Raw genomic sequence first — 17,398 nt, forward strand, 5'->3', positions numbered from 1 at the left:
TTATTTCGACGATGTGGTTGTGGTTGGGACGCTCTCTCTTTCGTTTGCGCTTAACATTTTGCCGTTTTGCTCCCAAACGTAACATCAGTAGCTAAAAAGCCAACGGAACATCTTTTTGTACTTCCTCCGTGATTTCATTTTGGGCAATACTCAAATTACCAAATGGCCCAACTCCACATTTCTAAGAGAAATCAAGTTAAAAATTGAATTCAAACAACTTCAAATTACTATATTGCCCAAACAATGTAGAAACCAAAATTCAAAACCTTTTCCAATAATATATATATATTTTTTATTCCTAGAGAAAATTAGGATAATAACCCCTAGTTATTCATAATAATAATCGAGTAATAATTTGTTTAGATACTAGAATATTATTAAATTACTCTAGTTGTTAAGTGCATCTACAGCGAGTTGCTTAGCAGTTTCTTAATGTCAGTTTATTATTTAGGTGATAAAATGAGTTATTTAAATTTTAACAAATTTTTTTACAAAAACTCTATTGCTTAAAAAAAAGAGAAAAAAAGTTGATGTGGCACAATATATATATATTTTTGGTTCGTTTTTGGAGTATCCAGGATTGATAATAGTGATTAATCTCCTCGTTACGAGGAAATAGTGAGATAACTGGCTTCAAGATTTAACGCGACTGTATATACAAGATAAGATTCGAACTCATGACTTTACTTAAACGTAGATCAACCCTCAAACTCCTGACTTTGCTTAAGCGTGGATCAATCCCTACCACTAAATCACACGCTTAGGATTTGATGTGCACAATATAATTCTTATAAGCAACGCACCTTCTAGATGGTCTAACATGTAATGAAACTGCAATGTTGTCTTAGTATTGTTGATGGAATGAATTGAATTATTCCCTGTAGGCGGCCGCAGTTATTCCCGCTCATTTTGACATTTTATTTTTGAAAGGCTTCATTGCCACTCAGTTTTATCGTGCGCGGCGCGGGTCCTGCCAAACAGTTTTAAACCCTTCTTTTCATCGGTAAAATTATTAAATTATTATTTCTTCAACAAAAAAAAAATTTTTAAACACCGCTCATTCAAAATTAAAAAAAAGAGAGAAAAAAAGAAATAAAATTTAAACTCTTCCCCTTCTTCTCCGTTGTCTCGGCCCCCATTCATCCTCACTGCTAGTGCCTCTGTGCTAAAGAAGACGAAATCTGTGAGCGTGCTTGCTTGCGTGCGTGTGATAGAATAATATCCAAACCATCAAAACGAAGCAACGAAGAAAAATGAAAAGCCAAGAGAACCAAACTTTGCTTCCTTTTCTTTCTATAGCTATGTCAGAATTCTGAAGTTCTGACACATTCTCTTCCCCTACCTCGCTCTCTGCTTTGGAAGTTTCTATTCAGTCACCAACTCGGTGAGTGAACTCAATGGCTTCTTCCTCGCGCGCAAGGAGTAGCTCGCCGTTTTCTTACCGCAAGCCTTCCACTCCTTACTCCTCCACTTCTTCGTCCTCTTCCTTCACCAACGGAAGGTTAATGCCTCGCTCCTGCTCTTCCTCCACCTCGTCGTTTTTCAACTCCGGAGGCCGATCCATGACTCCGAGTCGCGGTCGCACCGAGTCAACTTATCACGCCTCGCGCGGTTACGCTGGACGCTCGCCCGTGGCGTTCGGGGCGGAGGAGCTGATTGCGGCGGAGCCGCTGGATTCGTCCAGGTCCGGCGATAGCATTTCCGTCACGATTCGGTTCAGGCCGTTGAGGTAATGCCTAGATCTGAGGTTATGCTTTCAGATCCATTCGCTGCGCGATTGAATCGTTTCATTTTGGCATTTGTGTTATCTGAGATTGAATGGTTCGGTTGCAGTGAAAGAGAGTATCAGAGAGGGGACGAGATCGCGTGGTATGCGGATGGCGATAAGATTGTCAGAAATGAGTATAATCCAGCTACTGCTTATGCATTTGGTATTGTTTGTTATCTTCTTCTCGTGGTGTTAAGTTATTCACTTATTCGTTTTGGTTGATTTTGTGATCAGTCAATGAGGTTGCTACTAGGAATTTGACTTTGATTTTGCTGTCAGCGTTGAAATTGTGGGTCTTAATTTTAGAATTATGATTCTATTTGTGGCAGATAGAGTTTTTGGACCTCATACCAATTCAGACGAAGTGTATGAAGTAGCAGCCAAACCTGTGGTGAAGGCTGCCATGGAGGGTGTCAATGGTATGGAATGTTAAATTTTGTATTTAAGACAAAATGACAGTCTACTGCGAGCAGAATCTGATTTGGTACTAACATATAGTTTTAAATTTTAATGGATCGCAGAAAGCTGTTATACTCATATACTGATTTAGTTGCTACCTGAATAACTAGGTCGAACTAGATGATTATATTCTGGTTTAGTGTTAGAGTGGCCACTGGATTCAGTTGATTTTAGAAGATATGTTCTTGTATATTGTTAAATAATATTTTTGGCAGATGGAAGATAACTTTATTCTAAACATTGCAGGAACTGTGTTTGCCTATGGTGTGACAAGTAGTGGTAAAACACATACTATGCATGTAAGTGTCAATCTTTAACTTACTGATTTCCCTTTTCGTTTTCATTTGATGTTTTATGCTGTAAACCCAAGTGTCATGCATCACCTTTCATCAATCATCATTTTGCAAATTTGCAAGCAACTCGCGTGTCATTCTGATTATACGGATTTTCTTTTTATCTAGTGCTGGTTATTTGTCAGACAAACACTGCAACACATATGGCATATGATATGACATCTACTTCTTATAAGTATTGACTTTTTATTCATTTTTTTTGTGAAGAATATAGACGATAGTATTATTCAATCCCTTGTTTGATGTTTCTGTGGATGAGGATAACTTCCAAGAAAATTTATTTCTGGGTGATGTTTAAAGGGTTTTGATCCACTTATGGTTGACATAGTTTTTCTGGACACTGGAGAGGATAGACAGCTAACTAGTTTTTTTGTACAAAATCTGGTAAACTATCAGTTTACCACTAAGCACATATATTAGTGAGGTAGGGCAATCTATTACACCTGAAACAACTTGTAGGATTAAGATCATTTCTGGTGGAAATTGAAAAATGGCAGATTGGCACTGCTGAAGATGTGTAACCAAAATTATGATTCAATTTAAGTTAAAAGGTGTGTGTGCACAAAGAATACGTTACAAGGAAGTATAGGAGCTTTATATTCTAATGTGAATTAACTATGGCAATCACGTACTTGAACTGAATATTTTCTTGAGATTAGAGCCTGAGTTGAAACATCATCTAGCAGCCAATTTTTACCTTGACTTGTACAGCATGCTTCCCTTCCATTAGATGGATTTAAAATGCAGTGGTTGATACTCATTATTTCCATCTAGTATATGTAGTTTTGATACCTTATTCTTGCTACCATTTAGCATAACCTTACATTAATACTATCAATTTCACTCCCACTTGTTGAATTGTAGAAAGTATGATGTTATAAAGTGACTTGGTCTATAAGAAAGTTTGTTACTATGCTCTAATGTGTCCATTTGAGAAATTAACAATGGCAAGAATTCTTCTTGGGTGACTGGTACTGCTCTTTATACCCACTTTATTATATGAGGCTTATGAAGGACGGTGATATGGTTATTCTTAGATCTTACTTATTGTAAGTTTCAGGCATTTGTAAAATGATTCTATTAGTAGCTCCACTGCAAAAGTTTTAAATTTTGTGCGGCTGTTGTATGCTTTGGCATGTCAATGTTTGATTAATGTGTAGTTTTTACCACATTTTACTTTGTCATGTTTCTTGCTTCTGTTTTAAAATACTTTATGCCTTTGAACTGCATTATCTAATCTATACTTTTCTGTATAGACACGATCTCTTCAGTTATGTCTCTAAACTCTAATTTCGTTTTCAATAATAATGTGCAGGGAGATCAAAATTCTCCTGGTATTATACCATTGGCTATAAAGGATGTTTTCAGTATGATCCAAGATGTAAGATTATTTTGCAAGCTTCATAGTTGTTGATTATTTAAATTACATTTCTGGCATTATGCCATTGTTGTTGATTATAAATTTATGCTTTGAAGTCATGCGAGGTTGCTGTGTGTACATGGTCATCTTTGTGCTCCATTTAGTTATTTACAAGAATACTTGAGCTCTATATTCTGATTGATAAAAGTTAATAGTTGCTGCTTCAACTTGACTTCATTACATCATCTTTCTTAGAATGTCTAGTTGTATATTTACTGCAGACCCCAGGAAGAGAATTCTTACTCCGAGTGTCATATCTAGAGATATACAATGAGGTAAATAAAAGAATATCCTTTGTTCCATCCTTTTTGCGCTGAACATACTCTAGTACTTTAAGTCATATTTGTACAGTAACCCTTTGTCTTGCCTTAAAATTTTCATCCTGCGTCCACCACTGTGTGGCATTGATTGTCACCTTTTTGCTTGTTATCTGGGTGTTAGTGTTTGCTTTAATAAAAAATATTTTGGTTATTTTTGCTTGGTCAGGTGATAAATGATTTACTTGATCCAACTGGCCAAAATTTGCGAGTTAGAGAAGATGCACAGGTTTCTTATCTTACTATTTCTTATCTTAATTGAAATCTGTTTATGTTGTTGGTTCACTATTTCTGTTTTGTTAAATTACAATTTTCTTACTGTTTTCATTTGGCTTTCAATACTTGAATAGTGTGATAATTCTTGTCATCTTCGAATTTGGAGTGTATGTGTTATGGTAATGTTATGTAATTGTTGGAGAGGATATATTTATATCAAGAGAAGAAGGTTATATCTTGTTTATTGTTTGTTGGGTATTTGCACATACAACTCCACATTGGTATAGATATTGTCCACTTTGGGTTGAGGTGGCTAAAAAAAATTAAACTGAATTGAACTATTTTTTAAAAAAACTGAACTGAACTACAAAAATTGAACTATTTTAATTAAAAGGTGAAAATTAAATGTGTTTAAAATGGCCCATATTAATGGGTTAGTCAAATAGCCCAAAAGTTTAGGCTTAGAAAAAAAGTGATCTGAAAAAGAAAATGCAAATTTGGTCGGACTTGATGGGCTAACTGCACTATGTTGGACCACTAATTTTTAGGCTTGAAACCTACCAAGTCTATTTGGTTCAATATATATATTTTATATATATTTTCCTTTGAAGAATTTAAATAAAATAGAAAATAAAATAAAGTTAGCAAATTTGTTTGAATTGATGGACGAATAGGTCAAAATAGTTCAATTCAAAGTATCATAATAGTTTAGTGTAGTTCGAATTGTAGTTCAATTAAAATTTTTACCGTGCAGTTCAGTTCAGTTCAATGAAACAATAAAATAGTTCAGTTTGCCTGAACTATGCATAGTGCAATTCAGTTCAAGGGAATTGCTTTTAAGTTCAGTGCAACTTTTATAAGTTCAGTTCAATTTATTTTACCCACCCCTAACTTTGGGTTTACACCTTTATGGTTTTGCTTTTAGTCATTATCCAAAAGGTCTCTCAACCAATGGAGTATGTGTGTGCTTTTATAAACTCTTATTTCTCCTCTTGTTCTAATGATGTGAGACATTGTTTGTTTCCTAACAATACTCCCCTAAAACAAAGGATCTAACCTTCCAATTCAGTGAAATTTGTGTATATTTTTCTTTTGTTTTAGTCATGGGTTATTGGTTGTCACCGAATCCAACTTGCGGCATTTGTATCGTTGTTGTTATGTGTGTGCGTTAACCTTTATTTCTCCCCTTATTCTAACGATGTGAGATCTTGTTTGTATCTCAACAATGTGAACATAAATCTAAAACTTATTTGGTGTAATATTTGATTATAAATTGGTTCTTGGTGAATTCTGATAGTTGTATTGTATTTGAGTCCCTCATTTTTTTTTTCCATGTCCACCCTTCTCTTTGTACCCTTACAATGTAATTGTGATGGTGTTCACTGTTTGAAGATTTAAGTTTTTATCATTTTGTGTAATATATTAAAATATTAATTTCTAGGCATTAATATATTTTTAGTCTTTTAAATTTGGGATAAATTTGTTTTTGCCTCCACAAATTTAAAATTGTTGTTTTTAATCCTTGTAATTTTCAAAAAATTTATTTTAGTTCTTTAGGTCATCAATAACATATATAAAGTGATAGATTGAGACAATTATGCAGTATTAACTAAGTTTATTGTGATGTTTTTATTAATAGAGACACCAATAGGTAAATTTTATGCGATAGTATTTGACAAATTCTCTAACAAAATTTAAACATAAGCACTAAAACAATGTTTTTTAAAATTATAAGGACTAAAAATACTAATTTTAAATTTTAGGGATAAAAACAAATTTATCCTAAATTTAAAGGATTAAAATCATATTTAAGTCTAATTTCTATGTTGAAATCATGTGTTATAGTTTCCATTTAAGAAATGACAATGATAGCATTTTCAAGGAAAATTTAGGAAATTATGGTCGTTGAACTCGAGACGATATATTGTATTTCTCTAGTCTAATTGGATATGTAATTGATTTTTTATGCTGGCTTGGTTTCCAGGGGACTTATGTGGAGGGTATAAAGGAAGAAGTTGTTTTATCTCCTGGACATGCACTTTCTTTTATTGCTGCTGGAGAAGGTACTTATGTTTAGAATGACAGTAACATGTTTCCTCTCGCTTGTTTTCAAAACTATCTATTATATATTATCAGAGTCTTTACTAATGGTTGGTCGAGAAATATTCTTTAACTAGTTCTTTTTTCTTTTAATATGGAAGAGCATCGTCATGTTGGATCGAACAATTTTAATCTCTTCAGCAGCCGGAGTCACACGATATTTACACTGGTAAGAATGCATGATATGGTAGTGTTAAAATTGTTATCAAATAACACCTTTCTGCACTTGCGAGTAGCGACGTGCATGCGTGTATATGCTTGTGTGGATTGCTGTACTTGCCTCTTCTGCATGCTTGTTAAAAGCTGATCGATGATTGCTTCACAAAAATATATATTTTTAATGATTACTTAGCTAATGTATTTTGGTTTTTCTGTCATGGACCTCTTCAGGCCAGCTGTTTATTATAACTATTTTTTCCTTTAAAAAAACTAAGCTTTAATGTTATTGTTATCCAATACATTTGCAGATGATAGAAAGCAGTGCTCATGGTGATGATTATGATGGAGTCATCTTCTCTCAGCTAGTATGTGAAAATTGTTTTAAAAAATTTCCATATTTATACTTATTGGACAATTATGTTAAACTTTTCTTTTGCTTGTTTTCTTCTTTCAGAACTTGATTGATTTGGCTGGATCCGAGAGCTCAAAAACTGAAACAACTGGATTAAGAAGAAAGGAAGGATCTTACATCAACAAAAGTCTCCTGACACTTGGAACTGTAGGTGTTACACAATTTCTATATTTTTGACAACGGAGTAGTTTTGTTATGAAATTTTGTTTGCGCATCAAATCACTATTTGTAATTTCTATATTTTTAGCTAGGGAGAAGTTATGACATTTTGTTTGCCCTTGAGACGGCTAGTTGTATGACATGCAATATCTTTGTTAAATATGCACTTATAATCTCATGAAATCAATTAATTTGGAAACTTTTGTTTTGGGTAAGCAAGCAACCTGAAATAATTTTATGGCCGGGTCTAATTCTGTTAAATGTTGATGAAACACGTATCTGTCTCACTGGGCCAACTGTCAAATAACAGTCCTGCTCCTGCATAGTTTAAGGCTTATCTTTTTGTTTTGATGGGGTGTGGATAATAAGTTTAAGTCTTGATTTTGTGATTTCATTGTGAAGGTTATAGGAAAATTAAGCGAGGGGAAGGCATCTCATGTTCCATATCGAGATTCAAAGCTAACCCGCCTCCTGCAATCTTCTCTTAGTGGGCATGGCCATGTTTCAGTGAGTTTTGGAATCTACTGCATTTTCAATGATTAGATGGTTTAATCGTATTTTTATGTCCCTTTTATTCTGTATAATTGCCTAGTTATTATTCTATATGAATGTGATTCTTAAGTAAGGCTATCGCTATTCTAGTTTTTTTCATTCACTTTATTATCCCTGCATGGTTATGGATATTGAGGAACAAAGTGCGTTAGATTTATCTGTTCATAAGTACGGCATTAAAATTTGTTTCAATGTAAATTTTTTCAGCTTATATGCACAGTTACTCCAGCATCCAGTAATATGGAGGAAACTCATAATACCTTGAAGTTTGCCAGCAGGGCAAAACGAGTAGAAATATATGCATCACGTAATAAGGTTGGCTGAAGCTATTGATTGTCTACAGAATTGCATGCCTATGAGCATAAATAGTTCCTGACTCACTGTGGAATTATTTGTTAACAGATTATTGATGAAAAATCTCTAATTAAGAAATACCAGAGAGAAATTTCAGTCCTCAAACTAGAACTTGATCAACTAAAGAAAGGGATGCTAGTTGGTGTCAATCATGAGGAAATTCTGACCTTAAAGCAAAAGGTTTTTAGCTTCCTCTGATATTCATTTCATATTCTGGCTGTTACACCGGCTTTCTGTATTGTGTAACTATATTTGCTTCTCTATTGTATTTATACTGTTATATGAGTAGTTGGAAGAAGGCCAAGTAAAAATGCAATCAAGATTGGAAGAAGAGGAGGAAGCCAAGGCTGCTCTTTTGAGTAGGATCCAGAGGCTAACCAAACTCATTCTGGTTTCCTCAAAAAATGCAATTCCTGGATATCTATCGGATGTTCCCAACCATCAGCGAAGTCACTCTGTTGGCGAGGATGATGTGAGCTTATCTTTCAGTTAATTAGCGCAGATTAATTTTTACCATCTTTTTCAATTTTCATTCTTAAAGTGCTTGTATTTTGAACACTTCAGTCGGCTAATTTCTAGTTTTTTTTTTTCTTCTTTTTTGTGTCACTTATTTAGTACTTAAATCTATAGATTTTATTTATTTATTTATTTATTTATTTATTTATTTTTATTTTATGTTAGAGTTGTAAATCTCTCCTTGGTGGAAATGCTTGAAAGCCCCCGTGAACTTTTATACGAACCATTCCTGGATGTCTCTTGAATAACTTAAGCTTTTTAAGTTGACTGCTTAACCATATGTTTTTAAATGTATTATCATTGATCAGAAAAATATAACTTTCTTATTAATGATATCTTTCGTCCAAATGGACCTTTAATCATGTGACTCTTTTCGATGAAGTTAAACACTATGTAAAGTATGGTCATTTTTATTTCAGAAACTCGATGCTTTGCGAGATGGTAAGTTGGTTGAAAATGAGAGCCAGAAAGATCCTTCTGCAGTGTCATCAGACGTGCTTCACGACGTTAGGCATAAAAGATCATCTAGTAGATGGAATGAAGAGTTTTCCCCAGCTAGCAGTACTGTTACTGAATCAACACAAGCTGGTGAACTGATCAGTAGAACAAAACTGACAGCGGTAAACTCATCCCTTCACAACAATATCTGTTATTTTTTAATATTTTATATCACTTCTCTCTATCTCTAAATTTATGTTTCGAATAAATTTCTCAGAACACTTCTCAAAAAAAAAAAAAAGTTCTCAGAAGATGATGAGGTATTGGTATGGGATCAGTCTGAAGTCTGGTTCTACATTTTGAAAATTCAGTTTAGTAAATTTAAAGAAAATATATCGAGGATCAAGTTGGTTTTTGCCTTTTGCTGACGTCAATACCCTGAGGGATTCACTAGAGCCGTAGAACATGTACACTCCATCTTAGAGCATCCTAGGGAGGGCATTTTTCTCAGTAGTTTTGTAATCACATCGTTACAACTTAGCAAAGCCTTGGTATAAAATGCCTCCACCATTAGAGTTTCTTAAGATGGATTGAGCATGTAAGAATGACAAGACCAGAGGCGATGAACTGGTAATGGGCCCAAAAGAAATAGATGGGAGGTTATCAAATCATGAATTGTCAAGTTAATTTTTGAATTGCGACCAGTTAATCATAAGAAACACTTACACTTTAAATGTATTAATTAAAAATTTTCATTTATACTCATACAAGTCAATGAATTTATTGATGCATTAACAATATAATTTATACGTATTGGTGGAATGGTGAAAAAAAGTTATCTATTAAATTAGGAGCAGTGTCATTTAATGCAACCATTATTTAAATCAATTAATTCAAATGATATTTTTGGAATGAAATTTAATTCTATAAAATTTTTAATGAAAACTAGCCATCTTAATTAATTTTATTTTTATTGTTTTAAAAAATAAAAAACCAAATGGGATATATAATAACTTGCATCAAATTGTAGGATTTATATGAGAGAGATATTCACTTACTTCAAGAGTAAGTTTTGATTGACTTACTCTATTTAATAATTCATAAAATATTAATAAAATGAAATATTAATTTTTAAAAAAATTGTAGGTTTGATCTATGTGGTAAGAAATTTTAATTTAATGGTTAGATCGTTGAAATTTAATATAAAATATGAGTTATTGAGTAAAGTAATTCAATCAAGACTTACTCTTGGAGTAAGTAGATTCCTCCTCTCATATATATATATATATATATATATATATATATATATATATCATTTGAATGATATATAGTGCTCAATCTTATAGTTTTAAATTATGAGTTGACAAAACAAGTTAACTATAATATTCGCAAAACAACATCATAAGCCATAAGTCAACGAAAATACAGCAATGATAATATGAATATACGATATAGCCAAGTATAGTATGCATAGTGAGCTGATGACTGTGTGAAGCCTTTGTTTTAGAAGAATGAAAATGGAGCAACAATATAACCAAATAGGATGCCTAAGTGACTGTAAATTCCCTATTTCAGAAAAATGAAAATAAAGCAATGGAAAAACCAAATAAGGTGAACTTTAATAATGCTCCTTCAGATCTTTTTCATTTAACATTTTAATTCTATTTGACTTTTCAATTTCTCTGATAAGAATTGGTGAAAGAAAAGATAAAATAAAAAACAAATTAACAGATAATTAAATTATTGAATTGTGCCATTCATTTTGATGATGTAGAATCACAACAATTATTAATTAATCCATGTATGACAAAATTCGAATCCATTTATGATTCATCACATGATGCGGTTCATTGCCTTGCCAAATTGTATTGAATAGTGCAATTAAAATCCCGAACCGTGATTTTCTAATAACTATGATGAGAATTACCATTTCTGATCCTTTGGATTTTATCACCTTGGATAATTACTGTTTCAAGTACTAAAGTTGCTTTCATGTTTTAAATACAAAATGTTCTAGGATGTTGCATAAACAGTTGTATATAATTTTGTATCCTTACTTTAAGGGTGTGTTTGGGCCAACTGCAAATTAACTTATTTTAATAATGGATTAAAATTATATGAATAATTGATTATAATCAAAATCAATTTTTGTAAGTTAGCTGAAAAATAATTTTAAGAAAATCTTGTTTGATACAAAAAAAAATCAGTTTTTATTTAGTAAATCATGAAAAAAATAGTATGAAGCGGCTAGAGAAAAATCTGAAAGGTAAAAAACTGTTGGGAAATTTGGGGTAATATGGAAATAACATGTTTTAGAGAAAAAAAAACTGTTGACAAGAAATCATTAGTTTCAAAATTTCTGATATAATATATATATATATATATATATATATATATATATATTAATAAAAGAAGTCTTTTACAAGTTTCGGTTGTTGTTCCAAACATAGCTTAAGTAGTTGGTTGCTGATGCTTTATTAAAATTGTTACTTGGGACTGCCAATTGAATTGTAGGGTGGGATGACAACATCTGATCAGAAGGATCTTCTTGTTGAACAAGTCAAAATGCTAGCTGGAGATATTGCTTTCAGTACCAGCACTCTGAAGCGCTTGATGGAGCAATCTGTAAATGACCCTGAAGGCTCCAAAACTCAGGTATATGGCCTTGTTTTCAAACAATGTTGCAATAAAATGTGTTGATATAAAAACAATAAGAAATTATCGATCCGTAAGTTTCTCTCAATCTTTTTATATTCGAGAATTCTGATGTCACCAAATATGAGATTCTAGTTCTCTACAATGTCAGTCAAGTTTGTTTGATATGTTTACTGATGCCAAATATATCGTGCAGATGTTTGTGGGGCACGCATGTGCCATGTTAGCATTGAACAAAATGTCCTTTACTCTAAAGTGCTATTTTTAAGTGAATAATAAAAATATAACAAAATTGGCAGTCTTCATTTCTAATTGAAATGCTTGTGTTTCTTATTCATAATTTCATATTCTTCTAAAAAATGCTTTCTTAATTACAGATTGAGAACTTGGAACGTGAGATTCAAGAAAAAAGGAAGCAAATGAGGGTGTTAGAACAAAGATTAATTGAGACCGAAGAATCTCCAGTAGCTAATTCATCGCTAGTTGAAATGCAGCAGGTAGTGATATTGGTACTGAAAATAATATTATAGATTTGAAGGCTGCATATTTATTTAAATGCGTTGATAAAGCTCATTTATACCTTTTCTTCATGGGTATGTTGTGACAGACAGTTACAAGGTTAATGGCTCAATGTAATGAAAAGGCATTTGAGTTGGAGGTGAGTAGTACTTTACCTTTGTAAAGGGTTTCTTGAAATTTGTTTCCAAAATTGTGCCACCCCCACCCTCCAAATATTTTTCAATTGTTTGTACATGTTCGGCATATTCCATGATCAACATTGATCATTCTTTTATAAAAAATAATGTCTTTTTAAAATATCTGTAGATAAAATCTGCAGACAACCGTGTCCTTCAGGAACAGCTAAACGATAAGGTATGTGCTTGTTTTTTCTGCTATTTGTTCAACTTTTTGACCCTTTTCCTTTTTCACTTTTAAGCTAAGCACGTTTACTTGGATCCTTTTGTCACCCTTTTCTTTTTTGTTTCCCCTCCCTGAAGTTTAGGATGATGGAAATCTCATATAAGCATAAAAGTTACTATGTTGACAGTTTCCCTGTTCGATTTTTCCTTTGTTAACAGTGTTCTGAAAACAGAGAGTTGCAAGAAAAGGTGAAGCAGCTAGAGCAGCAACTGGCAACAGTTACTAGTGGAACATCATTAGGGTCTTCTGAACAGTGTGCGTCAGGAGAACACATTGATGAGTTGAAAAAGAAAATACAATCCCAGGTAACTGAATTTGTTGCATATGAAATAGCACAGTTGAATGGTTTATATGCTTTTTAATACCATTCAGTTGGTCTTAGTAGGTTTCTCTTTCCTTTGCTTTTATGGTTTTGTATTCCCAGCTTGTCAAAATACTTCCTGTGCCTTTACTCAATAGATTATTAATGAAACCCTTTTTAGGATTTAATATTTAAAGACATTTAAGGCGTCAGGGTTGCATTGTGTAAACTGATATTTTTCTCCCTATTTTCAGGAAATTGAAAACGAAAAACTGAAACTAGAGCAAGTTCACATGTCAGAAGAGAATAGTGGGTTGCGTGTGCAGAATCAGAAACTCTCTGAAGAAGCTTCTTATGCTAAAGAACTGGCCTCTGCTGCTGCTGTGGAATTGAAAAATTTGGCTGGGGAAGTGACAAAACTTTCATTGCAGAATGCGAAGTTGGAAAAAGAATTGATGGCTGCGCGAGACCTGGTAAATTCTCGTAGTTCTGTTATTCAAACGGTTAATGGTGTCAACCGCAAGCACAGTGACGCAAGATCTGGAAGGAAGGGCAGGATTTCTAGCCGTGCTAATGAAATTTCAGGGGCTGGTCAAGATGATTTTGAGTCTTGGAGTCTTGATGCTGATGATTTGAAGATGGAACTACAGGCTAGGAAACACCGAGAGGCAGCTCTGGAGGCTGCATTAGCCGAGAAGGAGTTTGTGGAAGAAGAGTACAGGAAAAAAACTGAAGAAGCCAAAAAAAGAGAAGAAGCCTTGGAGAATGATTTAGCAAATATGTGGGTCCTTGTTGCTAAGTTAAAAAAAGAAGGGGGTGCAGTTCAAGAATCAAACGTGGTTAAAAAAAATGACGGTGCTGAACACATAAATGATTCAAAATCTGATGACGTTGAAAGTAATATTGTCCCCAAGGAGCAGCTTCTGGATGCAGCAAAACCAGACGATGAAATTCCCAAAGAAGAGCCCTTGGTTGTTCGCCTCAAGGTAATATTCTGCAGTTATTTATATTTTTCTTTGTCCTAGAAATATTTGAATGGATTTTCTTTCGTTAGTTTTGAAATTATAGGATTTAGGTTGGGAGGAAGGAAAGAGAGAATAAAGACTATTACAATGGGATGTTAAATTGATGAGTACGATACAAAATACTGACCCAATAATCATATATACTTATTTACCTGTTTATAATATATAAAAGCTGAAGTGTAGGTTACGAGATTACCATCTGAGTCTTTTGCATGTATTGTCTATCTCTTTAATGCCTTTAGAGTGACTAGTATAAATGTTAATTAGGAATTACAAGCTTTATTATTTTAGACGCGTTTATGCACCATTTTAGTTTAGACTAGGGAGTTTAAACGAGCACTACATACTCGTCCTATTCTTTAGTTGAAAATATTCCAAAACATCATCGGTCAAGTGCATCATCTATTTTAGTTCTTAATAATTAATTTATTTGACCTTCATTATGAGAATGACTAAGGTATTGTTTGGATAAATTTTATCTATAAATATTTATAGAAAAAGAAAATTAGAAGGAAAAATAAATTTAGTTTTTCCAATCAATTAAAATTAACTTGTACACCTTAGGTCTTGGAGAAATTAATGAGAGAACTTCTATATAAGTTGATTATAATTTATGGGAGAAATTCAATTCATTTTATCTTTTTATTTTCTTTCAAGTGCTTATGAAGAAATTTATTTAAACAAAATTTATATTAACTATTGCTCTTTTAAAATCTTATTTATATTTCTAATTAATGTGTATTTGTTGTCTTTTTTTCTTGAGTATTGCATGGTTGAAGAGAAAACAAATTATAATCATGATAATTATCGAATATAAATGATGGTAAAAGACTTATTCATTATCATTTTTATTCTTTGCACATCTAGACATCATTTACAAGATTGACTTACTAAAATTTGTAAATGTAACTTGTTTCTAGAGACTTTGATGATTTATTGTTAATAACGTTAAAACATATTTTAAATGAAAGATTTAGAATAAGATTTAACCCAAAAAAAATTATATTGAGGTTTTAATATTAGCAATATCATCTACACGTTGTACACCTGTGGTAGGCAAGTTTAGATATAGAGTAAAAAGAAAAGCGTTGAAAATAATGCAAGTAGGTTATCCAAACCAAGAATCTAAATATTACATGTTATTAATACCACTATACCAAAGTTACATGTACAATAATATTCTAAATAATAAGAAAAACATTATTAATTCTATTTTTTACGACATTAAGGAAATAAATTAAGAAATATAATGAAATAAAAAATGCAAATCACTCTTAATAGATCATTTGAGATACTTTAAAATATGCTATAATATAGTAAAAATATTTTGAGATGTTTTCTAAATGTTCAAACTGCAAATATCCCACTGTAACGTTGTGCAACTTTTGATTTCCATAATTATTTTCAATTTTGTTAGATACTTGGACTGGGGATGGTTAAGTCTGTGAAAACAAATATTTCTTTTGATATTTTCTGCAAAAGTTTGTAACATATGCTGAAAGGGAAAGTCTTGAGAGATTCAGTGCGATTTATGATTTCAGGCGCGCATGCAAGAAATGAAGGAAAAAGAACTCAAGTATCTTGGTAATGGCGATGCCAATTCCCATGTTTGTAAAGTATGTTTTGAATCTCCAACTGCCGCTATTCTTCTTCCATGCCGACATTTTTGTTGTAAGTCTTTTCCCATTTCATCCGATCCTTTATCCTAAAATTTTCTTGGTGACTTTCCCTTGGATTTACGATTTTTGTCCGAATACTTACAGCCTCTTGTTTGATCTTGCAGTGTGTAAATCTTGTTCACTTGCTTGTTCTGAGTGTCCTATTTGCCGCACAAATATTATAGATAGGATTTTTGCTTTTACGTAACAGAGGTCCGGCCATTACCTTACAATATTTTTATGGACTCTTTCCAAATGCTATATAAATATTAACGTGTCTCATATTCGGCTTTTTAATTTTTGCAGGGCTCTGTCCCATTGAGCCAATATATTCCTTGCAATTACGGGTGCAATTCTTTTATTAGTTTGCCTGTATGTAAAACCGTTTAAAAGGTATATCAATATCTTCTTTCTTTTATACTACCCCAGGGAAACTGTATAATAGGGGGGAGACAAAGGGGGTACGGAGAAAGAATGTAAAAAGGAAAAAGGTGTAAACAGCACTGCTGAAGTACATATGCACAATATACGTATGTTTTATGTAATCCAGCAGAATTTTGTTGCCCATCCTCTTTATGTCCTTTACTGACCTAAGTAGCGAGGTTTCTTTATTATTCTCTCCCGCTGCACTCGCAACGTGATTTCCTACCAATATGTTAATTATACTGTTACTGCGATACATGCGGTTTCTTTCCTCTTGCCTAATCTAATGGGGAACATAGGATATTGTTAGTTGACTTCATTATGTTTTTAGTAATTTAAATTTAGGGTAAATTTATCTTTGAACTCTTAAATTTAAAATTATTTTTTAAATTTTATAATTTTTTTAAACTTATTTTAGTTGTGTTTTTAATAGAATATAAGCAATAGTAATAAATTAAAATAATTATATATTATTAATTAGATTTAATGTGATGTTTTTATTGATAAATATGTTAAAGTAGATTTTGTACAATAATATTTAATAAAATTATTGACAACTTTTGGAGGGCTAAATATTTTTTTTAAAAATACGAACTAAAAAGTTGATTATAAATTTGAAAGATTAAAAATAAATTTATCTTATTTAAAAGATTAAAAATATTTAAGCATTTGATGAATCACTTGCACAAAAGTTATATATAATTTTTGCGCATACCATATAGGTAAATGGATGAATACTAAGGGAGGGACTAGAACTGTTTTAGGCAGGACATCACTGATATGTCTAGGATTTTAAAGGTGGAGAGATGCACGCAGAGGATTAGACAAAGTATTATAGATTTGTTTTCTCCATGGTTTTTGGAAGGATGATTGCTCCAAATAATCAATTCAAAATCATTAAAACTCTTAAAAGGCTTTGGACGTTTGAACCCATGCTCACCAGGTGAAATTCGGGACCATGCATTTGATCATTATTTCCAACCCACATGACCAATTAGTTCCCGGTGATTGATAAGAGATGGTATAGGGTAGTTTAGATCTTTAGACTCAAGTCTCATTTTGAAAATTGGTGCTGCATATCATGTGTGTAGTTTTATCCTTGCATATCATGTGTGTAGTTTTATCATTCTCCATAAAGATCTTAGTCATCATTTTTCATGTCTTCAATCCTTTAGATCGACTCGATGTCCTT

At 32.5% G+C, this 17,398-nt stretch overlaps 1 protein-coding gene across 1 annotated transcript; it reads left to right on the forward strand.

Moving 5' to 3' along the window:
• The first annotated feature begins 1,062 nt into the window (after window positions 1-1,062).
• Window positions 1,063-16,350, forward strand: LOC109802043 (Kinesin motor family protein). The gene is made up of 25 exons (XM_020363246.3): window positions 1,063-1,729; window positions 1,834-1,931; window positions 2,098-2,187; window positions 2,474-2,526; window positions 3,896-3,961; window positions 4,222-4,275; window positions 4,487-4,546; window positions 6,518-6,596; window positions 6,735-6,802; window positions 7,101-7,157; window positions 7,247-7,351; window positions 7,766-7,870; window positions 8,123-8,230; window positions 8,318-8,449; window positions 8,559-8,741; window positions 9,205-9,405; window positions 11,738-11,878; window positions 12,256-12,375; window positions 12,486-12,536; window positions 12,704-12,751; window positions 12,958-13,104; window positions 13,355-14,086; window positions 15,667-15,796; window positions 15,909-15,996; window positions 16,090-16,350. The coding sequence occupies exons 1-24, from the start codon at window positions 1,398-1,400 to the stop codon at window positions 15,989-15,991; spliced, it is 3,243 nt and encodes a 1,080-aa protein (XP_020218835.1). The 5' UTR covers window positions 1,063-1,397; the 3' UTR covers window positions 15,992-15,996; window positions 16,090-16,350.
• The last annotated feature ends 1,048 nt before the right edge of the window (window positions 16,351-17,398 follow it).

Source organism: Cajanus cajan, chromosome 4 (genome assembly GCF_000230855.2).
Source record: "Cajanus cajan strain Asha chromosome 4, NIPB_CcT2T_4, whole genome shotgun sequence".
In the NCBI taxonomy this organism is placed as follows: domain Eukaryota; kingdom Viridiplantae; phylum Streptophyta; class Magnoliopsida; order Fabales; family Fabaceae; genus Cajanus; species Cajanus cajan.

Bases quoted from the DNA above. Each gene is read 5' to 3' on its own strand.
- LOC109802043 (XM_020363246.3), top strand. From the start codon at position 1,398: ATGGCTTCTTCCTCGCGCGCAAGGAGTAGCTCGCCGTTTTCTTACCGC. The intron at 1,730-1,833 runs GTAATGCCTAGA...GTTCGGTTGCAG, and splicing joins ATTCGGTTCAGGCCGTTGAG to TGAAAGAGAGTATCAGAGAG. The intron at 8,450-8,558 runs GTTTTTAGCTTC...TTATATGAGTAG, and splicing joins TTCTGACCTTAAAGCAAAAG to TTGGAAGAAGGCCAAGTAAA.